Source organism: Ctenopharyngodon idella, chromosome 7 (genome assembly GCF_019924925.1).
Source record: "Ctenopharyngodon idella isolate HZGC_01 chromosome 7, HZGC01, whole genome shotgun sequence".
In the NCBI taxonomy this organism is placed as follows: domain Eukaryota; kingdom Metazoa; phylum Chordata; class Actinopteri; order Cypriniformes; family Xenocyprididae; genus Ctenopharyngodon; species Ctenopharyngodon idella.
Window position 1 is genome coordinate 29,471,321 of NC_067226.1, and position 25,296 is coordinate 29,496,616.

At 36.5% G+C, this 25,296-nt stretch overlaps 1 protein-coding gene across 4 annotated transcripts; it reads left to right on the plus strand.

Annotated features, from left to right (window-relative positions):
• Nucleotides 1–1,936: 1,936 nt before the first annotated feature.
• gal3st3 (galactose-3-O-sulfotransferase 3) lies at nt 1,937–25,211 on the plus strand. 4 transcript variants are annotated; one of them, XM_051900896.1, is made up of 4 exons: nt 1,937–2,197; nt 2,425–2,543; nt 23,079–23,176; nt 23,672–25,211. In XM_051900896.1, the coding sequence occupies exons 3-4, from the start codon at nt 23,094–23,096 to the stop codon at nt 24,936–24,938; spliced, it is 1,350 nt and encodes a 449-aa protein (XP_051756856.1). In that variant the 5' UTR covers nt 1,937–2,197; nt 2,425–2,543; nt 23,079–23,093; the 3' UTR covers nt 24,939–25,211. The 4 variants fall into 4 exon arrangements, with proteins under 4 accessions (XP_051756856.1, XP_051756855.1, XP_051756857.1 ...); XM_051900897.1 differs by lacking the exon at nt 1,937–2,197 and adding an exon at nt 2,312–2,329; XM_051900895.1 differs by lacking the exon at nt 2,425–2,543.
• Nucleotides 25,212–25,296: the final 85 nt, after the last annotated feature.

Below are 25,296 nucleotides of genomic sequence, written 5' to 3' on the forward strand. Positions count from 1 at the left end.
ACTGTTCTGTAGGCCCGGTTTCACAAACAAGGCTTAGAGTATAGGATTAGGCCTTTGTTCAATTGGGACGTTTAAGTAGCTTTTATAAACATACCCTAGAAAAAAAACATTACTGGTGTGCATCTTGAAACAAAAAAATGGCACTGACATATTTTAAGATGTGTCAGTACAAGTGTCTTTCAGTTAAAACACCTCAAACATGCATTTTAAGACTTGCTTAAAGGATTAGTTCACTTTCAAATGAAAATTAGCCCAAGCTTTACTCACCCTCAAGCCATCCTAGGTGTATGACTTTCTTCTTTCTGAAGAACACAATCAGAGATATATTAATAAATATCCTAACGCATTAAAACTTTATAATGGCAGTGAACGGGATCAACGAGTATGAGCTGAAGAAAGTGCTTCCATCCACATCCATCCATCACAAACATACTCCACACAGCTCCGGGGGGTTAATAAAGGCCTTCTGAAGCGAAGCGTTTGTGTAAAAAAAAAAAAAAAAAAAAAAAATCCATATTTAACAAGTACACAAGTAAAATATCTAGCTTCCGCCAAACTGCCGGAAGAAAGTGTAAACTGGCGTCACGTCAGTTAAAGGGATAGTTCACCCAAAAATGAAACTTCTATCATCATTTACTCACCCTCAGGTTGTTCCAAACCTGTATGAGTTTCTTTGTTCTGCTGAACACAAAGGAAGATATTTTGAAGAAAGTTTGTAACCAGTCTGCTTTGGGGCACCTTTGACTTCCATAGTAGGTAAAAAAAAAAAAAAAGTACTATGGAAGTCAATGGTGCCCCAGAATTGTTCAGTTTCCCACATTCTTCAAAATATCTTCCTTTATGTTCAAAAGAACAAAGAAATGTATACAGGTTTGGAACAACTTGAGGGTGAGTAAATGATGACAGAAGTTTCATGTTTGGGTGAACTATCCCTTTAAGCTTTTTTTCATAAGTTGAATAGGGAAGGCGTTGGATGTAAGCTTTTTGAACTGCGAGAGTTTTACACTTTCTTCGTAAGTTGAATACAGAAGGTGGTCTGGCGGAAGCTAGATATTTTACTTCATAACTTTTTTAAATATGGATTTTTTTTTATTTATTTTTTTTACACAGATGCATCGCTTCAGAAGGCCTTTATTAAACCCCCGGAGTTAATATGATAATATGATGTGTATTTTTTCAGCAGGAAATAAAAACAAATTAATAATAATAATAGGCTAGCCTAATAATAATAAAAAATGAAATAAAAAAAACAATAAATGGCCTTCTAAATAAAAATAAATAAAATAAAAAAAACTCAGTAACTGTCATCAAACATTAACTGCAGTTGAAAATTAACCTAAGGCATCTTACTGGTAAAATATGAAGAACAACGTCAATGTTTTAAATGTTTTCAACTATTTCTCTGCATGACTACTAGCCTAACAAGCTAAATAATTTTGTCATTTGGAATTTCATGAGGGTGAGTGCCTATTTACTTGGATTACATTTTCCCTTGTTTCTCACACTAGGATACTGTATGGTACGATTCAGATGACTTGATTTATTGCGCACCACTGAAAGTGCTTTTTATCAAATCATATCAAACATTTCCGTTCGTGTTCACAAACAAAAGAAAACACATGGAGACGTCTTCGCAACGACAAGAGCGTGAGTAGCTAAAGGATGATAAAATGTTTGGGTGGATATTCCTTTAACACCGGGAATGTGTTGCCGACTGATGGTAAATTTCCCTCAGAAGTACAAATGACCAGAAATATTCAAAGGAAAACGTCTAAATTATTCATTTGTCATTGAGGCAAATTTTTATTGAAATAGCCTAATGCGAAATATATCTTCGTGGTTGGTACAAATTGCATTTATCTTCTCAATTAATCAGCCACAAAGTTAATTGTCAACCCTCTCCGCCTCTTGATTCGTGCACCTTCCACGCGCGTGCGTCGTGAATACGCGGGCGCGAGAGAGGCGGCGCGGTGCAATCGCGTGAAACGCTGATGACAGACAGCGGCAACCGACGCGCCGATATCAACGCTGAGATGACCTACCGAACACCTCGGCGTCTCTTGCGGTTCACGTCCGTTTATTCTGAGCTTGAATAACAGCGGACGAGCGAGTGTAAAGCGGTTCGGACACATTGTTTGACTGTGCGGATCCAACACTGCATCTATCCATTTAGTCGCGGGAGCGTGAGATGACAAAGGTGGGTGAGAATACAACCTGCTTTATCGCTTTCAGTGGCCTGGATTGACAGCACACCTGTCTCATATAACATCCTTAATACGATCATGGGCTGTTTTTGATGTATTTACGTTGTTCTGTTCGGATGCCTGTGGTGAGTTTGCAGTAGCAATCAAATGCATCGGCGTCCCCTCATTCACCTTTGATTCATAATGATGATGAAAACTGATTTATGGATATTGATTTCAGGACCGCATGCTATAAATCCGGTTTTAAGTGACAGATTCACCTGTGAGGATCTACAGTATCTGAGCAGTGAAACAGCAGTCGGATTCATTCATTCACTCATGATCTACATTTGACATCAGGTAGTTGATTTGAATTAATTTAATGATGTTTGCTCCAGTTTTCAAGCTTGAAAATGTTTATCATTTAGCATTGAAATATCTTAAAGAAATCAAAAAGGCAAATGCAGTGTGTTGTGAAATCTCGTGTCTCTTATGTTCAGAAAGTTTTTAAACGATTTAAAGTATAAAGGTGTTATGATTTAATGGACAGCTTAACTGGCTTATACTGTGAACTGCTTTACAAGTATTCAGTTTTGTTCAAATTTTGTTCTGCTGTCCTCCTATAGATGCTGGATGCTTTTAACAGGCAACTGCTTGGGTTTTTATTTCCATTTAACATATAAACAAACCTGTCAACTGCGAAACGGACCTGTAGTTTGCAATTCAAATTAGGCTACATCAGGCTTGTGTGGTATGAGATGTAGTCTGCTTCATGTTGTTTATCTCTTTTTGTTTGTTCTGCTGTTCCTAGTTCCTATCATTTAGAAAATGATTAATTATTTTTAGCATGGCAGATAATGAGGCTCAACATCATCTGGTGAAACAAATATAGGAAATATAAAGGTGCATTAGTAAAATTATAAAATCTGTACCTTGAAATTAAAAAGAAATTGCAAAAGCATGAATTTCAAAATATCTTAATTGCAAGATATTTTGCAGTTAAGATGTTCTGTTCCCAAATTCAAGAGTGTTATCATTTCAGAGTTTAAGAAAGTAATCTAGCCTGGAAAGAAAGAATTGATATTTAAATTGATTTGAATCCAACAGTGCTTAATACGCATAAAGGGACATTGACACAGCCTTAAGAGTAAACATATATTTAGGGATCTTGCTCAAACCGGATTGTAATCCTATAACTGTCAGCAAACATAAGATACCAGCCCAGATCCTTGTGCATGTTAGATGAACGCCAGTCTAAACCCGAAACATTATTTTCATCAGCAGTGAGTAATTTATGCGGCACCAAATGGAATTAAATTATGACATTTAAAAAAAAAGAGAAGTAAAATACTCACATCTCTCATTGGTTAGGCTAATACACAAAGAGTCTTTATCAAAATCCATTTTGCTTGGTGAATGAAATTGTGGAGCATTCAGTTTTACAAAATACATGTTATATTGACCATTTTGGGCCACCGTAATATAAACAAATGTTGGCTATAGTTTAGTCACAATAAAAAATCTAAATGGACTCTTCTTAAAGGGTTAGTTCACCCAAAAATGAAAATGATGTAATTTATTACTCACCCTCGTGTCGTTCCACACCCGTAAGACCTTCGTTCATCTTCAAAACACAAATTAAGATATTTTTGATAAAATCCGATGGCTCAGTGAGGCCTGCTTTGCCAGCAATATCATTTCCTTTTTCAATGCCCAGAAAACAGTTCATGTGACTACAGTGGTTCAACCTTAATATTATAAAGCGACGAGAATAATTTTTGTGTGCCAAAAATAAGAAATAGGGACTTTATTCCACAATATCTAGTGATGGGCGATTTCAAAACACTGCCCCATGAAGCTTCAAAACTTTACGAATCATTTGTTTCGAATCAGTGGTTCAGAGCGTTAAAATCCCATGATTTCAGTAAACGAGGCTTCGTTACATCATAAGTCGCTATTTTGTTATTTTTGGCACACAAAAAGTATTCTGGTCGCTTTATAATATTAAGGTTGAACCACTGTAGTCACGTGAACTGTTTTAAATATGTTTTTGGTAGCTTTCTGGGCATTGAAAAAGGGAGTGTTATTGCTGGCGATGTAGGCCTGACTGAGTCATTGGATTTTATCAGAAATATCTTAATTTGTGTTCCAAAGATGAACAAAGGTCTTACGGGTGTGGAACGACATGAGTAAGTTAATATGAGTGAGGTAATACATAAACAGTAAGGTTAGCAGTTTTGTTGACGTTTACTGGTTTATTCAAATTTAAATTTGTTTGGTGTCTTTTACTTGATTGGTTAACTTGGTTAGACCAAATATAATTAAAATCTTGGTGCTTGAGTATCACATTACTGCAGTAATATATCTTGAAACAGCTTTTGTTGCTGCGTCTGATCGCCACTCTCCCTGAAAGTCAATAGGAGAACATGTTTTCAGCTGCGATCAATTACATGATTCTCTTAAATTATTAATAGACCTTCAGTTGGGTGCCAAAGTACAATGACTCTCTAATAAAACCTTTTTACGGGATAGATTTTGATCTTTATGACTTTATAAACATCAGGCCAATCAAAAGCGTTGTGCATCTTATAAATTGTGATGGTGTTACAGTCAAAGTTATGTCAAGGCTGCAGTTCTCCTATTTATTCTTGCATGTATTCTGTGTACTTGAGAATGTAAAGTGAGATGCGGAGACGGGTCTACATGGCATCCGCTCTTCTGTTTCTACTGTGCTGGTATGTGTTGGCATTTAAAGTGGGAATCTGATTAGATCGCCTGTGATTAAATATTTACGGGTGGGTTTTTTGCTGCTCCAGAGAAAAGTGAAAGCCTGCATACGTGTGCCTGCCTGTTTGTCTGACTAATTTACTGCACTCATTAAACCCGCCATCTTCTCTCTGCATCCTCTTTGGTTTCCCTGGTCACAACCTTTTCCGTGACCCTTGTGTTAATTTCCCTCCTCTGAGGCGCTTGCTGCATTTCTTGTTTCTTTTCATCTGTGTCTCATCCTCCTTTTCTTCCACTTGGCTATTAATGTCCATTTTGCCTTAGCTTTATATTAATATCCTCCTACAGTGATATTTGTGTTCTCTCAGTGGAAATAAAGGTTAATCGTATGTTTTCTGTTAAAACTGAAGGGGGGTGGGGGGATATGAATTGAAAAACGGACAGTAACTGTTTTTTGTTGTTGTTTTTCAAGACTAAGAGTTTTGTGGTTTTACTATATAATACACTACCATTAAAAAGTTTGGTTTTTTTGGATGCATTAAATTGATCAAATGACAGTAAAGACATTTATAATGTTACAAAAGTTTTCTATTTCAAATAAATGTTCTTTTGAGCATTCTGTTCAAAGAATCCTGGAAAAAGCTTATTCAAAACAAAGGCGTAGCTTGATGACTCCTTGATTTACAGTTACTTTAAATTGTAATAATGTTTTACTGCAATTTTGAGCTATTAAATGCAGCTTTAGTGAGCACAAGAGACCTCTTTCAAATACATAATCTCAACTACCCCAAATTTCTGAATGATAGTATATTTAACCTGGAAAATGCATGTAAACTTGCAGATTTTTTTATTTATTTTTTTATTGTTAGTCACTGTTGGCATGCAATGTAAATATTGCAATGTCAAATGGTCCATTATTTGTGAGGGATTTAGAATGATTTACATTAGCAGCAACACAAATACTACTTTTCACCGGTGAATCCACTCACTATTGATTCCAATAGATCACCCTGTTGTGCACGTCATACACGATTAATATTGTGCCTTAGCAAACACCATTAATTAATTAGTTTACAGAATACATTGAAGTTTGAATTCTTTGATCCATTCGAACCTTTCCCATGAACCTTTTCAACACTTTCTGGTTCTTTGAAACATAGACAAACTTGTTTTGATATGCAAATTAAGAAAACCTTGGTGGTGACAGACAGCCTTTTGAAGGTGTAATATTTCCCTCTTATGTCATTGGAAAACTTCTGTTGTTGAATCAAACAGCTCCACTTTGACCTCAGTGTTACAACAGAGTGAAATTAGCCACTGTTGTGGTCTCTGTGATATTGCATTTCAAAGCAGCGTTTTTCATCTTGTCATCTCTGTGAATGGAGAAGGGAATCTGTACAGTCACTGCTTGTATTCTCAGGGACTTCAAATGTGCTCCAATGAAAACATCGGATTGCTAGCTGTTAGCTTGTGTGTCGGAAAATGGACCTGTGGTTTTCAGCCAGTGTTTTTTCCGGCTATCATGCATTGGATTTATTACATGACCTAACTGTTGATGTTTAGTGAGTCCGATTTATTATCTAATCAGAAATTTGATTTTTAAGTCAAGTCAGCTTTATTTTTATAGCGCTTTATACAATACAGATCGTTTCAAAGCAGCTTTACTGGGTTAAACAGGAAAATAATGATCAACGATGCAAACAGAGTTTAATTCTGCTGTAAAGCAGCTCTAAAAAGACAAAAGTGTCATTATTCGGCTTCAGTCGGTTCAGTGTTGATTCAGTTCATTTCAGTAACTGTGTAAAGTTCATCGATTGTGAAATTCAGCTATAAGCAGCTCTCTATAAGACAGTGTTATTCAGTTTGAGTCAGAATGAGTACTAATAAAAAAAATATATATATAATAAATATATATATATATATATATATATATATATATATATAATATAATATAATATAATATATATTATTAAAGTCAAATTATGTGTAAATGTCCTTACTTTTGGTGGTCCAATTACATGAATCAAAGATGTTGACATTTGCAGGTCTATTTTTAGGGTCTTTTTTTTTTAACACTGAAAAGTCAAGTTGAGCTCTTTAAATTAAGGGATTTCACTTAAAATATTAGCATAATGCAGATTTCTTTTTCTCTTCAATATTGTAGGTCCTCCAGGTATTTAGATGCATTTGAAATGGTGCAGTACTGTGCAGAACTAGTGTGTAGTATGTCACTGCGAACAAACCTTCAACACTTTTTTTCGTTGTTTAATTTTTCTTTTATTCCTAGACTTGCGGTGGACGGCCGGGTTGCCCAGGGGCCGCTGAAGGATTAATTAAAAGCTCTTCAGAAAGGAGCTTGACTGTCAGTCTATTACAGATGCTTCTTTCCAGCAACAGATCCAATAACCACATAAACATGCACACACAGACACAAAGCCTCATGGTTTAACCCCCCGCGGGTGAGTGGAGGGTGTCTCTTGGTGCTCAGACAGCAGGAGTGTAAGTGGATATCAGTAACGGTGCAGCGACAGCTCGCGTTAAACCCTGCTGATGTCTCTTCCATCAGTGATGCTGCTGTCAGTATTTCTTCCTGAATCATGCCGCCTTTTTCTATTCATCTGTGTTTATGTAGCACTCTACAAATGCTTCACACTACGCACAATTCCAAAATGCAAGTATTAGCAAACAAAAACAAAAAAAAGTCTTTCCGAACATTTTTTGTCTTAGACATAAAATATCTACACCCTGAGATTAATAATTATTGAATAATAATTTAAGGACATAATCACATTTGTGGTTCTCTCTCGCTTAATGGTCACGTGACACTCTAACAACTCAAACTACCTGTAGTTCCCTTGCGAAAACTCTTTGTAAGTTTACTTTATCAAAACTGGATTTCTTTTAGTCTCAGGTCGCACTTTAATAACCCAAACAAGCCATATATATGAATATGAAAATTTGAAGAGAACTCTATCACCACCTTGAGCACTGAGTTTTTTTCACCACAGTAATGAAATAATGTATTATGTACAGGATCTAAAATTAACATTCGTCAAGTGCCAAATGAGAGTAAAAATCGGTGTTGGCGAGTATTTGAAACAGTGTTAATCGCCAGTTAGCCGGTAACATTGTTATGAATGCCTATGCAATATTGTGAGAACGTAAGCATAAACAAACGTGACACAAAAAGATACTCCGAAGCATGTACTCAGCTGAATTGAGCTCTCTTTCACATCATCTTGCACTTGAGCAGGCATATTCAAACAAAATTGTCAAAATTCCCATCTTGGCAAGTATCCTTGTAAACATAGTCAGGTATGTCCTAACTGAACGTAAACGGTTGAGAAATAAAACATTTGTAACAGCATATTGGATCCTTGCGTTAGCTCTTAAAGTAACAGCAGCCTAATAATCCTGCTGCTGTCTGTGTTTTTAATGTCAATCAGACAACAAAAGACAAAGAGAAATCATTCACTGCTCCAGACTGAATAATGTTTGTAATTTTAAAGGGTTAATTCACCCAAAAATGAAAATCGTCATTTATTATTCGCCCTCATGTCGTTCTACACACGTAAGACCTTCGTTCATCTTCAGAACACAAATTAAGATATTTTTGATGAAATCCAATGGCTCAGTGAGGCCTCTGTTGCCAGCAAGATAATTAACACTTTCAGATGCCCAGAAAGCTACTAAATACATATTAAAACAGTTCATGTGACTACAGTGGTTCAACCTTAATGTTATGAAGCGATGAAAATAATTTGTGTGCCAAAATAACGACTATTCAACAATATCTAGTGATGGCAGATTTCAAAACACTACTTTAAAGGTTTACGAATCTTGTTTCGAATCAGTGGTTCAAAGCGCCAAAGTCACGTGATTTCAGTAAACGAGGCTTCGTCACGTCATAAGTGTTTCGGAATTTCAATAGTTCACATGACTTTGGCTGTTTGATACGCAATCCGAACTACTGATTCAAAGCAAAAGATTCGTAAAGCTTTGAAGCTTCATGAAGCAGTGTTTTGGAAATGGCCATCACTAGATATTGATAAAGTCGTTATTTTTTTTTTTTTTTTTTTGGTGCACAAAAAGTATTCTTGTCGCTTTATAATATTAAGGTTGATCCACTGTACTCGCATGAACTGTTTATATAAGTTTTTAATACCTTTCTATGCATCCGAAAGTGTTAATTATCTTGTTGGCAATAGAGGCCTCACTGAGCCATCGGATTTTATCAAAAATATCTTAATTTGTGTTCTGAAGATGAACAAAGGTCTTATGGGTGTGAAACAACATGAGGGTGAGTAATAAATGACAGAATTTTCATTTTTGGGTGAACTAACCCTTTAAGGATTAATTTATGGCTGGTAAATTTTCTTTTGGCCATTGGCAGGTGTGGCAAAAACTTAGTTTTGGGTCCAGATTATGTATAATACGACCGTCTGCACTTGTTCATGTTTCTGGACGTAATGTTTCCTTCCTTTATTCTTTGATCCACACACACACACACACACACACACACCTCTTGATCGCTTTCATTTATCTCCCTTCAACGCTACCCCAGAGGTTGTGCCATCTGCCCGAGCCCATAAACACGGCAGGCGTTAGTAAGGGCCAAACGGCTCTGCGCTGATTGTTACATCTCGCACAATAATTCAATCTCGCGCTTGGCTCATCTGTTGCACACGAAGCAGAGCTGTTTGGCTCTTGGGATGTTTTGGACCATGGGGGATTAGTTAGATGAGCGGCAGGGGATTTGAACCCATGACCTTTTAGGATGCGCTTGCCACCTCGGTTCTTATTTGCTAGACTCATCAAATCCTCCTAAATGTTGAATTGATTTGGAAAGGCTTATCTGTTTTAAATGTTTCTAGAGTGCAGTTTGAATCATGCATTTCTATCATTAAACCTTCATGAGTAATTATACCTTGTTCTATTTTCATTTTCATTGATATATAAGGGAACAGTTTGTTTTCTTACATTGGAGAAATTTCTCACTGTTTAAGCTGCATAATTATGAGAGCACAGCTACCTTGTTTACGGGGTTACCAGGGAAATGGCTCTATTAGATAAAATACCTAGAAGTTATTTTCATAAAAAAGATATAAGGGCTGAAATTTAAGGTTTATTATTTTATAAAACTTTTTTTGCCAACTTTATTTGAACTTGTCAGTAGATAACATCATGGAAGTCAACCAACCAATATTTGTAGTTTATTTAAAAATCAAGCCATCATTGTTAATCTTATTATTTTAATGTTTATGCAATAAAGAGTGCGTAGCTAATTGTATTTGTTGTATGTAAAATTTAATGAAATTAATTCAGTGTGTGTATCAGTACTTTTTAAGCCTTTTAACAGTACCGTAATCATTTTGGTCGCTATAATCGTGATATGAAATTTTCATACCGTTTAATCTCTAATATCAAAATTCTGGCTGTGAGTAGCTATGTTTCCATCCAAAGTTGCGAATTTAACTTGTCCGCAAAATTGGAATATCATATAAAACATTTTCGGTAACACTTTACAATAAGGTTCATTAGTTAACATTGGTTAACTACATTAGTTAACAAACTAATAATGAACTGCACTTCTACAGCATTTATTAATATTTGTTAATGTTAATTTCAACATTTACTAATATTAAAATTAGTTAAAATATGAACATGAACAAACAATGAACTGCTGTATTTTTTTTATTAACTAACGTTAACAAAAATGATTACACAGCTCTGTGGAACACTTTATTCTGACTGGTCAATCGCGCCATCCAGTGGTATGTTATTCCCCGATAACAACCGCTGAAAACAGATAACACAGGCTCATCTGGGTTACTGAAGTCAGCAGTGCTATACGCTTGCTTGGAACGTTTTTTCTTTGTCGAAGTTCTTTGTCAAACACAGATTTTAAAACAGTTTAATCTCAGATTAATATCTCTTTTTCCTATAATTATTTATGTGGCAATGTCGTTAAATAAGTGTGAAAGAAATAAGAAAGTGTGTGTGTGTGTGTGTGTGTGTATATATATATATATATATATATATATATAATATAATATAACATACACACGCTTTCTTTCTTTCACACCATGCCAGCTTCTATGGTTATATTCATGGCGAGAGAAAGGTTTAGTTATTTAAAAAAAAAAAAAAACTAAAACTAATATAATGCCTCAATTGAGCGGATAAGTGTTGTGTGGTTTTTTTTTTTTTTTTTTTTAATGCACATTTTTAGAATTTATGCACAATTTATGGCGTTTCCTCTGTAATGGGTCTCATTTACACTGGAAAAAAAAAAAATTGGGGGTAGAAAAAATTCACTCAGAAATTGCTAGTAAATTTCACAACAACACAGCAAACAAACGGCAAGTAACACATTGCTCTTTTAAGAGTAGTGAATTACCTCATCCTTGCCTCTGACTCTGGTGCCCTCAGCCTCCTGGTCCTCTTTGAATTGAGTGCAACTTTTGATACCAATTCCCATTCTGTACTCCTATCTCGTCTAACTGCTATTGATATCATTGGTACTGTTTTTCAGTAGCCAAGTTCATGTCTTTCAGACAGGCAACAATTTATAAATAAAGACAAATCTCGCTCTATCACTGTTTCCTGTGGTGTACCTCAAGGATCTGTTCTTGGTCCACTTCTATTTCTAATTTCCATGCTTCCTCCTTGTCAGATCATCCAGCGTCATGGTCTTAATTTCCATAGTTACACTGATGATACACAAATCTATCTTATTTCACAGCCTATTTCCGTTTTTTTTCACCGCTTTCCATCACTTCCTGCCTACAAGATCACATAGTATGGATGGCTCAAAACTTCTTAAAGCTGTATACTGACAAAACAGAAATCCTGTTAGTAGGTCCTAAATCCTTTGTCATCTTATAGTTATATAGCTATCTGATTCTGAATTATGCTTTGAACCCCATAGTAGCCAGCTTGTTAAATCCTGTTTTTTCCATGTTCATAACATTGTCCGTATACAACCTTCACTGAATCTCAAAGATGCTGAAACTGTTGTCCATGCTTTTATAACCTTGCATCTGGACTATTGTAACTCTGTTTTGTGGCTTCTCCACTAAAGCGTTTAATTGCTTGCAACTAATTCAAAACTCAGCTGCTTGTGCCCCTATATTTAACACAAATCAGCTCACATCCCACCCATCCTTAAGCAACTGCACTGGCTCTCTATTGTCTGTCACATTCAGTTTAAAATACTTGTCCTAGTTTTTAAGGCTTGGCATGGCTTTACTTACTAATTTCAGAATTAATACACCCGTATGTTCCTGCCCATACTCTTAGATTGAGTTCTGAGAATTTGCTTGTATTATCCAAATTCAAACTATCTATTGTTGGTAGTAGGGCATTCAGCATCTCAGCTCTCAATCTTTGGAACAAGCTGCTCCAAAACCTCTGCGCTCTCTAGACCCTTAAAACTGAACTCAAAACTCAGTTATTTATAATGTTTTATAATATTTTTTTAAATGCATGATTCAGACTGATGGTCTGCTTTCATTTTCAAGATCCATACTTATTTTGATTATTGTCTTGTGTTATATGATCGTCGTGTAACTGCCTGTTCATGTTGTTGTTGTTGTTGTTGTTGTTGTACCCTGATTACATAACACAAATAATACATATATATACAAAGTGTCCTTGGGTTCTTGAAAAGAGCTATATAAAATAAAATGTATTATTGAGTACTTTAATAATAATTTTTAGTGTATGACTCTTTACTTTTCAATTGATTCTTAAGAAAAGATTTTTAAATAAGTGAGACCAGATTAAGTTTTAAATATTTTTATCAAAGATAAATTTACCTTTTTATAAATTGTTTTTATTTGTTGTTTGTATATAGTTTAGTTAATTATTCATTTACTTACTCTATTTTACACTTGTCAGCATGAATAAAGCCGTGGCAGCTGGCATGGCACTAAATTATCAGCAAACAAACAAAAGTTCAATGTGAAAACTAGTTGCTATTTAAAATGGACAGACCAAACTGTGAATCTTGCGCAACTGTAAATGGTCCTTTTTAAACAGAAATCCTACAAGTCAAGAACACAAGTAAACGTCCAGCTTAAGGAAGGAATTAGTGTAAAGAGTGTAAAGAGACGTCTGCGCGTCTAATCTGCTCTTCTTTGGGGGGTAATTGGGGCAACTGGCGTTTTCTCTGGAGGTCAGGGTTAGGGTTGGGGGTGGATGCTGGCTGGTTCATGGGGCATCACAACAAGTTTGGCCACATGCTTTGAGATGTACAAAGCTTTCATATGAAATGCCACAAACATGACACTGGCAGTGTCAATGGTCTTCAACTGTGAAATCAAATAACCAAAACCCACTGTTTTTATTGTATGGTTATAAATAGCCAGCTGTAATAGGCTATATGCACGGTTACTTCCTGGTTGTCGCTAAGCCTGCTCGGGCATTTCCGGGGAACTGTTAGCTGTTCATTCTGTAGTCGCTGTACATCGACACAAAACCATCAATGGTTGAATTTTAATGTTGTATTCATATTTTAATGCAGTTATCACATTTACCTAATTTGCCAATAAACCAGTTTTATTGATTGCAATAAAGACGAAGCTATTGGGACCGTTTAAAAACGCAGTGTCTGTAATTAGACACACACACGCATTTTTTCCCCCAGCACTTCAAATGTTATTTTTAATGTGATGACCACAAACATTATTTGTTCATCCTTCCAAGATTGTCCCCATTTGTAAAGCCGAACATTTAAAAATGTAGGAAATTCAACATTTGATAGAAAATACTTATTTAAAAATAAAAAATACAATAATTACCACTTTAACCAGCAGGTGGCGGCAAAGTAGCACTTATTTGCGCATATATCAGCCATTTCCTCTACTCGTTTTTCACTTCGTTTTTGACTAAATATTAAACATTATAAAATAACTAGGCTTAAAAATACATTTTGTCAATGTGAAGTATGAAATACTAAAAAAATCTTAAGAAAAACAATAACTTTTCTTGTGAACGAATTAGAAACTGATGGTCGAATTGAATTTAGCCGAGGAGGAACAATGAGGTAGGCTACGTCTTTATTTATTTTTTTTTTATGCTGTCTTACGTTTGAATAACTAAATTAATGCCAGGACTATTTAAGTGACTATATTCTGATTATAAACTAAGTATTACACTATTGATGCTACACACACTAGCAAATGACATCTCACCGGAAGTTTTCGAGCTGGCTTATATTAATGCGGAAGTTCTAAAGAACGCTTCGTGCATATAGCCCATTGTCACAGCAACAACTATCTCCATCTGAGATGGCATGTCTAAGGACTGTTCATGATGTATGTTGTATATTTGCTTTGAAATGACAACTTTTATCTGATTGCATCCTTAGAACATTGCACAAGTGTTTTGAGTTTTTGTAGTTCTTAAGATTTGTCTGTCTGATCTTCCAGATAATGAGTTGTACAGTTTTTGTTTTATAGAGCGCCCCCTCTCTCTCTTTCTCTCTCTGTATAAATAATATGGGTTTTTCCTGGGTCAAAAATGGCTTTCTCATCATGAATGTGCAGCCGACAAATTGCTGACCATTATTCATTGGCACAGCCTGTTTGTCATTATTACAAAAGAAAAAGAGGACAGAGCAGAGAGAAACTGAAACGTGATAAAAAGCAATTGTGAAACTTTTCACAAAATCAGACTCAAAAAGCAAGTGATTTTGTATTAACATGATCTGCGTGTTTATTGGAAATAGACGTTAAATGTGAAGAAACGCCTATTTTCCACATTCTGGACTTACCCAGGGGTTTACAGACAAGTGCTTTGCTGTGAGAAATTTCACAAATCAAGCAGGTCAAAATGACACTGGTTTCAGTCTAAGTATCCAACTTTTGGAGTTATACGCATTATAAAATTAAGAGTCTCTATGAAAAAACTCCAGTGTTTTGAGTGGATTCTGACTAACTCAAATCTCTGATTGGCCATCTCTAATTGGCCATTGCATTCACACACTCAACGGATATGTCTGTGATTGGCTACAATGATCAACTCTTCAAAAGCATGTTGTAAACTTACACAAACACTCACGGCAGCATTTAAAAGTAGCCGCCCATCAGCGGGTATCAAATATACCCTCTACTCGGTACTGCAAAAATGCTGGCATTTTTCAAATTTTATTACCGACTTGGTACTGGTACCAAGTACTGATACTTTTGTCAAACCTACTAGCATGTCAATATGGACCAGTCACCAGAATCTCTGAGGAACAGTTCCAGCACCTTGTTGAATATATGAATTCAGGCAGTTCTGGAGGCAAAAGTGAATCAAACCCGGTACTAGAAAGGAGTACCTTATAAGTTGGCCAGGAAAGATATTTATGTGAAACATAATTTTTTGTAACATTATTAATGTCTTTACTTTCACTTTTGACTCATTTAGTGTGTCATATATTTACATTATAAATGCTGCCAATGATTTACAGATGATGAATGGTGAGCATACAGTGGGTAAGGCAGAAGTGCAACGTGAGCTGTTGTGGTTTACAATTGCTAAGCAAGTAGCAATGTTGCTACTTGCCTTGTTCAAATAGAATTTATCTTATCTCCTTTCTGCTGTGGCTCATCCAATCTGAATTCAGAGTGGGAACGGTTTTATAATTTTATTGTTTGCACTGACGTCAGACGTATCATTTGTTAATCTGCTCTTTAGGTTTGAGTTGATCTGGTTTCAAATAAAAAGAGAATCTTTTTGAATTGTGAAGTATTTAATCAAAAAGGATTTACTTGACTTACACATTTTATATGTGTAAGTCAAGTAAAATATCTGCTTATATCTAAATATATCTAAAGTTATTAAAAAAAAATCATTAACTTCTAGGTTGCTTGTGTCTGTTTGTGAGAGGATGTGGATGGTTGGGGGGTTTGCTGATGCTCATTTTCAAGCTTCATTTCCCAGATTGATTTTTTTTTTTTTTTTTTTTGGGATTTAGACAATAATGCTGCATCAGATGTGCAGGCTGCATGAGGAGACAGAGAGAGAGAGCTTTTAGTGCTTTACAACCCTGAGTGCAATGAAATATTCTAGAAGTGCTTTGTGGTGTGATATACGGACAACTACAAAAAATATACAGTAATATTTGAGTCTAGAGCTGCACTGTTAGCTTAAATAGTGGCTTCTGTCACAGGTCCCACAGACAACCACTGAACATTGACAAATCCAATACTTAAACCAGCATCCTTATCCCAAATGGGGATGTTTTCAGTACAGTTGTATGTGCTGTTAACAGATTAGAACACACCTTTTGAAAAACCTCCCTGGAAAACAAAAATCTAAATGTAAATGAACCGAGCCTTTTGAATGTGTTTGTGGATAATAGCTCAAACAAGGGGCCTAATACTGCCCATTGAAGGACTATTCTGGGTTTAATAAACTTAAAGCTCTATTGACAGCCGAGTTTAGCCTCATTCATAACTGATTTGTCATTGGCTTTTAAAATCCAATTCAGGAACTTTATTTTAAGTATTTTAAATGACACTAATAGAATTTATGTGTTAAATTATATACTTTTCATTATATGTATATGGCTTCACCATTCATAAGATATTTGAGACAATGACTGGAAGAAAAAAAAAAATCCAATGTGAGCTGTCACACAGCGAATTCTGGGAATGTCAATTTAGATTAGATCTATTACAGTTTCACCATTAACATATCCTTAAACCAATTAACAGATTTTAACTTGAGCATTTGTACAGTCTTTTACAGTTAAAATTAAGCAGAGAAAGACAACGTTTCTTTATATGCGCGCACTGTCAGAGAGACGCACGCACATGAAGTTGCTGCTTATAGAGCGTGTGAGTACTTAAGTGAGTTCTTTTTGGTGCCTTATTGGGCTTGAAAGTTAAATACACATACTTGTGTCAAAATGACCGTCTTTGCAAATATTGTTGCAAACACACTCATTTATATCTTAAGTGAACGTAAACAGCTGAGAAAGAATGTACAAGTATATTGGATTCGTGCAGTCTGTCTTAAAGTGACAGCAGCCTAATAAACCTGCCGTTGTCTGTGTTAATCAAACCACAAAAAAGAAAAATCTCTTACTATTCTTGACTGAATCACTTTTGTAACTTTAATAAGAATAAATGTATATTTAATTTACACAGTTAAGGCTATGGAGTTTTTTTTTTTTTTTTTCATACATTTGATTACTTTATACAATGTGTAGTATTTCTTATTTGTCTTATAGTGTATTAAAGGGTTAGTTCACCCAAAAATGAAATTTCTTTCATTAATTACTCACCCTCATGTCATTCCACACTCGTAAGACCTTCGTTCATCTTCAGAACACAAATTAAGATATTTTTGAATCCGAGGGTATCTGATCCACACATAGGCAGCAACGTCATTGCACCTTTTGATGTCCAGAAAGTAGTTGAAAACATGGTTAAAATAGTCAACATGCCTACAGTGGTTCAACCTTATAATGTTATGAAGCAACGATAATACTTTTTGTGTGCAAAAACAAAACAAAAATAACTACTTTATTCAACAATTTGAACCATTGTCATGCGAAGTGAACTCAGTGCAGGCTTCCTTGTTTACGTCTGAACGCCAACTCCGCATTGGCCGAAGCTGAACACGTGAGCAGCACGACGCATGCATGTGATGCTGACACAGGATCCGGCCAATAATGAGCCGGCATTCAGACGTAAACAAGGAAGCCTGCACTGAGTTCTCGTCGCTTCATAACATTAAGGTTGAACCACTGTAGTCACATTGACTATTTTAACCATGTTTTTAACTGCCTTTCTGGATGTGAAAAGGTGCAATGATGTTGCTGCCTATGTGTGGATCAGATACCCTCGGATTTCATCAAAAATATCTTAATTTGTGTCCTGAAGATGAACGAAGGTCTTACGGGTGTGAAACAACATGAGGGTGAGTAATTAATGACAGAAATTTCATTTTTGGGTGAACTAACCCTTTTAAGTTTTTTATTTATAAATTAGGTCTTTGTTCTATTGTAGTTTGTTTTCCTATATGCTTGTATTTGGTTTAGATTTTGGTCATATCGCCCACCCCTAGTGTATGCAATTGTCATTATATTGTATAGTTTTAATTAAGTTGTATTTAACACCTAATATTCCTTTTTAAAATGTGGGATTCTAGGACGAAGTTTACAAGTTCACTAGGCTGGAAAGACCTGCTATTGTCATCACTCTTTACATTTACATTCATATTTACCTGTTGGGTGGGACTGCTGTTACGATTTGCGTTGTTTGTTTTGACTGCAATTTGCAGCATGTGGAGAATGTAAGCATGATCTGTTCTGCAGCATGTGATTATCATGCAGGTTTCTTTATAATGTTGACTGCTGGCATTTGGAATCAAAACATGCCTTGACACATTTGTCTTATTTTGTATGATATATTTGCAATATTGTGTTTTGGCTATAGCAGGACAGAAACTCCTTTTGTGTTAAAGCTCATATCTGTAAAAGGAAATCTGCCCCCAACAATATATATATTTAATCACTTTAGCAATACTTTGAACTGAAAGTGAAAATGCTTTCTTGTCGTCTTTCCCATGCTAACTGGGGTTTTGTAAGGCACAATTCACTGTAAACTGCATTTAAAAAATATGTGTTGAGAAAATGCTATAAAAGTATATTGAATGAGTAAGACAATTTTAATTTTTACCCGTTGTACCTGATCAATTAGAGATGACTTCTGGTCCTGTGTCTCACATTGATGCCTCATTGAATTTTACATAGATGAAAATGAGGCTGTAGAAGACTTAGTCTTTACAATGATAAATAAAATGTATAAAGGTCCTAGATCACGTAATTTTCACAACTCACAAATTGGAAAGACAACATTCCAGCTGAACAACTGGAATGTTGTCCATTGAACACACTGTACTTCTATACCTCAGTCTTTCTATCCACATTGTTTCTGTGGTCAACCCCAAGGGCAAAACTTATGAGCAGCAAAAATAGTGTGATTCATCAGGTTTCTTCTGCCATCCAGAAATCGTCACATGCAGAAAGTTTTGACAAGGCAAGTAGAAAGAGAAAAATCTAACCATGTCAATGTAGGAGCCACATATACTTAAGATAGATGTCACTATTCCAAAAATGTATGGAGACCTACTGCAATATACATAAATGCATGGTTGTAAATTAAAAGTTATAATTTATTGCTTTAAACCTTTTAAGTTGCAAACATCGTTTTGATAAGTTGTGTTGCCTATTGTTGATCATTACAAACATTGTTTAATTTTAAACTGAAATTTGTTGGGTTTTTTTTTTTTTGTATGTGTCTTTAGTTGTATCTTATTGAAATTGACTTGATACCACAGACCCTCGTTTGTCCCAATAGTAAGAGCATCTCTGGTAGTAATGAGGTTTTACCAACAGTTTGAGGATCCATTGGAGTTACAAGGTTTAGTCACAAGCTCTTAATACACTTCATTGTTTAAATATTTGCAAAACCCACAGACAGATGTAAAGTGACCAATAGTAGTGCTGTCAAATCGATTAATCGCATCTACCATAAAAGTCTGTAAATATTTGTGCATGTAAATCGATTAATCGCAATTGTGTAAATAAAACACATTTTGTGTGTATGTATGTGTGTATTTTATTTATATATATATATATATATATATATATATATATAAGTGTGTGTGTGTGTGTGTGTTATATAAACAAACGTTTGTTAGCTTTGAATCACGATTATTCGATTTGACAGCACTAACCAATAGTAATGATTTATGAAAAAAAATTAAATATGGTGATAGAAAGCCAAGTCCAGTGACAAGTATTATCTTACTTGTTCAATAAATTTACATGGTAAAAAGTTACATTTATGTGTTATGTACTATGCTAGCTGTTCGTTTGAACTGAAATAGATAACATACATTGGTTCCAGGGCCACCACTCAATGCTGAAATTAGTTGGAACAACTTAGTTTTTGAGTTATCAGCTCAATAATTTGTATTTATGCCACACATTTTTAAGTTTCTCTTGGTGTAGTTTATTAGTTGAAGCTGTCATAATTTAAAAAAAATAATAATTCTTGAGCCAAAACCTTTTGTTTTAGAGTGTTTGTCTGACCTAACGCATCATCTGTCCCAGACATCTATAACGTTGCATGCCTGTCTGGCCTCTCCTCATGTCACTGCTGGATTGGTCACACAACCTTGGCTATATCACAGTAACCTGACACCTTCTCCAGAGAGTGTCTTTCCACAGTTCCTCAATAGAACCACTCAGCACTGTAGGATCACAACTTGACTCTTGGTAATTTCCCCAAAAAGCCGCATTTTGATTCCAACAAAAAAGCACAGATCGGATTCTAATCTCCTTGCCTTCACCTCAACTCCGGCTTTGTGTGGCTTGAATGACAGGGAATGATTGTGAATCTGTTGCGGTATTACTGGTCTTAGTGTGTAGCTAAGGGGATTATTTGTTACTTTCAAGGAAGATGACGTTTTTAATAAACATTCCATGGCCAAAAGTGTGAGGACATCCAAACCCCATGCTCATATGTGCTTGTTGAATTTATAATTTCAAAACCATGGATCTTTGCTTCTTGAATAGCTTCCACCTCTTTTTGATTGTCAATGAGGTCAGGCACTAATGTTTGGGTGGTGGATTTGCCTGTTCCAGTTCATTTAGGTTCAGCGGGTTTTGTTCTCCATTTCATTTGCTGTCATTAAACTGTTTTATGTAAATTATATCAGCTGCCACCCACCCTGCTCTCTAAATAGTGCTGCACTGATGATGTATTTTTGTAGGCCAACCCAGAAGTTAGCATCACCCTGGTTCCCTTGACAAAAACCCAATTGGATTTTTCCATTGGCTTTTTGATTATTGAAGAAAATAAGCTCTGTGACCAGCAAGAGTGTATGATTCTTATAAATATCTTGAGCTTGTGTTAACCTCAGAACTTATTTCATGCGTTTAGCTAAAACCCATTCTAAAAATCTATTGTCTTTATGACAATGTAACCAAAAGTGCTAAAATCCTAACTCGTTTCTGGGTTTTGGCATACAAAAATACAAGGTTCTCAAACTTTCTTTGACTTTCTTGTTTTAATCTGTGGACACTCCAAGATTCTGTAAAATTTAAATTTCACGATTGTAGAGTTTTAAGAGCTAAATGTTCTCCAAGGTTCTCACTCTTTTTGAGCAATGAATTTGCACAACTTTTTCAGTCATTCATGATTATTAGGACTTTTAATAAAATCTTTAAGTTTCTACATTTACAATTAGGCTTCCTCATATTTCCAGGTTTTCCAAAAAGCTCTGAACCCTGGTTCTTCTAATAAAAAAGAGGGTACATTTAAATAATAATACCTTGGTTTTTAATTGTTTTACTTTCCCCCAGTCAATTTAAGTCATCTTTAGGCCCCTTGGAAGTTTGCTGAGGCACCCTGGTTGAGAACCACTGCTCTAGATATTAATATTGGCATTAGCCATTGGCAAAAACCCATATTCGATGACCACTGCTATATACAAATTCAATACACAAACCGGGGATATAATGATATCTTGTAAAGAGTACAATGTTGAAATAAACAAGAATAAATTAGAGTTTTGGTTTTGTTTGTTTGAGTAATGCATCTGAATTCTCCTTTGATGTCATCGGGAATGTGATTTTTGTACCCTAGTCTGATGCGGATGCACAGAACATGTTTTTAAAGTTCATGACCAAATCTGAAACTATATCTGGGCATTTATTATGTAATGTCTTTTATCTCACACTGTGGTGTTGCATACTTGAGTGCATGTAGGTAGGTGGATTGTTGCGTGGGTGATTCGTGTCTTCCTCTGCCTCTAATTTTCTCTTCCTTCTTATCATCTTTTACAGCACAGAAAACACACACTGACTCTACCAAACGTTCTCCATCTCTGAGGGGGTCTCATATTCTGCCATAACTTTCTGGATCATTAGAAACATAGTCAGCACAGTTAAAGAGCAGCATCTAACTGAGAGACTCACTAGCCAAAGAAGAGCTTATTCAGGGCGCTCAAGTAATTTAAGTTTTAATAGCACATCTCTCTTCGAGCGGCATGGTTTGAGGTATCATGTCCGCAGCACCAAATTTTAACAGGTTTAAAGGTTTGCTACGAATCCCTAACTTCAAGTATAATGATGCTTTAGCAAACCACACTTAAATTTATTTGCTGCACCTCTTTTCTTATGAGCTTTTACTATGTGCTGATACATGATACTGACTCTAAGGAACATTGCACTCTTGTCATAGGCGATGGTTTATATTACCATTGGGGGGGAAAAAAAGCCCAGACAACCAATCGCTGTTGAACTCTTGCCTGCATTATTTGTTTGCATCTGCATTTTAAGCCCGATGTTGGGTTCAGTAAAACTCATATTGGTCATGCACTTTCTTGTGCATATTAATAGTGCAAAATGGTATAAAATGGTGCAAATTTAAAAAAGAGCCCACCACTAAATGTATCCCACTTAATCCAAACTGTGATTTTTGTGTAGCAGCCGTTTCACTGCATGGCTGTAAATTCTGCAAACAGTCCAAACTGCAATAAAACTAGCAGCAGGTGGTAGCCGTTTTTCATTATATTATTCAATGTTCTGCATTCCTAGTCTTGGATTTGCATTTCTGCAGTGGTGATTGTTCCAATATGCTTAAAATGTAAGTCATGCCATTCAGTTGTCTTGGCTATTGTAATGCTAATGCTAATTAAACTACAGTAGTATCAAGGATTGATCAGTGGAAATAAAGGCAGGTTATGTAGAAGTGCCATTTGATATGGTGAAAGGGAAAGTGAGATGAGATAACTGTAATTAGAAGCCAAAGGAAGAGGTGGCCCTTACTCGTATGGAAGATATCCAAGACTTTGTTAGCGCTAGACAGGCAGCAATGTCAGAATGCTAATACGTGACACCTGCCCTGTCCTTGTTCTAGGTTTGCTCATTTTCATTGTCTCTGTACATGTTTTCATGACCTAAAAAAGCAATTTTGCAATTTGAGATCCAACTTGTAAGAAAACACTGTCAACTAAACCAATTTTTACACAATCAACTAATTCCTGTACTGAGGAATTTGTTGGCACTTATGTTGCTGAAGTACTTGGTATTCAGGATGCATGTTAAACGTAAGAGTAATGTACACTATTGTAATTTCCAATTCTTCTCTTTTGCAGTGAAAGAGCCTGGAGATGTCTCAGAAGAAGATATTCCTAGTGTTGATTGCAGTCAGTACTGTCAGCTTGCTTCTGCACCATGGGGGTCACTTGAACTTGTAAGAGCCTTTGAAGAGCACTGCTTTCATTTGTCCTTATCTTGTTCCTAGTGACGCACCGAAATGTTTTTTTTTTTTTTTTTTTTTAAACAAAACACCGGAACCGAAATAAGAGTTTTCATTTAGCCAAAAACCAAAAAGTTTCAAAAATAAAAATTAGGTAATTGTGTTTGGTCTATTCATTTGCTTCCTGCTTTACCTTGCTGGTTTAGCTGCTTAGCCAGCTGGTCTCCTAACCTGACTAGCTGACAAGTGCCCACAATACCTCTAAAACCAGCAAACCAGACCCAGAAGAAACCAGCCTGGTGGCCAGCTAAAACCAGTAAACCACCTTAAGCTTAAAGGTGGCTTAAAATCCCTACTGTTAAAACCTAAAGATGGTTTTATCAGTAGGGTTTGTTTTATTTGCATTACCATTTTTCTTATCTTTCCACATTGATTTTCATTGCTGACTGTATTGTGTTGATTTCTGCATCGATTCTCTCTTTATTGCAGGACGTTGGAGGCATTCGGGTTGGGCTGTCCATCCTCCACAGTCTCGTCCACCCAGGGCAGCAGTGGACCTTCTGCTAAACACACCAGTGTAGCCTTCTTGAAGACTCATAAAACCGCCAGCTCCACTGTGCAGAACATCCTCTTCCGCTTTGCAGAACGCAACAACCTCACTGTGGCACTGCCCATTACCACCTGTGACCACCAGTTCTGCTACCCTCGGCCGTTCAGTGCCCACTTTGTTCACCAGCACACCACGCCACCTGACATAATTACTAATCATTTACGGTTCAGCCGGGCTGAGCTACGACGCCTCATGCCCAACAACACTATGTACATCACTATATTGCGGGAACCGGGAGCGATGTTTGAGTCTCTTTTTACCTACTTCAATCAGTACTGTCTTAGCTTTAAACGTGTCCCAAATGGCTCTTTAGAGACTTTTCTGGACCACCCTTGGAGCTATTATCGTCCAGAAGAGAAGGATTCGATGTATGCGAGAAATACACTGACCTTTGACCTAGGTGGCGATAAGGACCGGCCATCTTCGGAAGCGGCGGGGTATGCAAAACGATTCGCTTTAGAGGTGGAGCGGGTGTTCTCGTTGGTTATGATCGCTGAATACTTTGACGAATCATTGGTGCTGCTACGCCATTTGTTGTCTTGGGATCTCGATGATGTTCTGTATGTCAGTCTCAACATGCGCACACCTGACTCCAAGAGCAGCCTTTCCAGCGAAAATACTGCCAAAGTCAGAGCCTGGAACGCAATTGATTCTGCACTGTATGATTACTTCAATGCTTCACTGTGGCGGCAGCTGAGCACATTGGGACTAGCGTGTGTCGAGCGAGAAGTCCAGCTGTTGCGACAATCTCGTGACCGACTTGTCCGTAGCTGCTTCGGGGGACATATGCCACCTCTTCGCTCTGCCGCACAGATCACAAATAAGGAATTGCGGCCTTGGCAGCCAAGTGACAAAGTGGCAATCGTTGGGTACGATATACCAGCTAACCTAACTCGAAAAGGCCACATCCCTCTACGAGACGAGTGTCTAAAGATGATAATGCCAGAAGTGCAGTACACACGGCTGTTGCTACGCTCAGAGTCCCTACGTTATCGGAAGCGGTTTCCGTTACGGAGCTCCCAGCAGCCTTCACGATCCGTGGGACAAGTTCGGGCACACAAAGAGTCCCCAGCTCCGAGTTTGATCCCACGACCATCAGATACTATGGCTCGGAGCACCAGAGGAGCGCTACGGCTTTCCCAATGACCGGTGTGAAAGGATAGTCAAACTTTTTATTCCCCACTCCTTGATCTGGACTGCACCTAAATGTCTGAGTTGTTGGAATTACTTGAAAGCTTGAGGTCATACCTCAGTTTTACTGTATGTGAGCACAACCAAACATATGCTCACAACTCTTGTTCTACAAGTTAGAAACACAATTGTGTTACTCAAATTGAAATGTAAAAAGGTGAAGGAAAATATATATTGAAGTCTGAAAGCCTGACATCTGGAATGTCTCAATCTCTCAAGGACTATCTCTCCATATATACTGTATATCATCACTCACTGTTTGTATTTAAGCCATCATTACCCTACTGGAAAATCCAGGTAAATCAGCTTCAGA

Bases quoted from the DNA above. Each gene is read 5' to 3' on its own strand.
- gal3st3 (XM_051900896.1), top strand. From the start codon at position 23,094: ATGTCTCAGAAGAAGATATTCCTAGTGTTGATTGCAGTCAGTACTGTC. The intron at 23,177-23,671 runs GTAAGAGCCTTT...TCTTTATTGCAG, and splicing joins CATGGGGGTCACTTGAACTT to GACGTTGGAGGCATTCGGGT.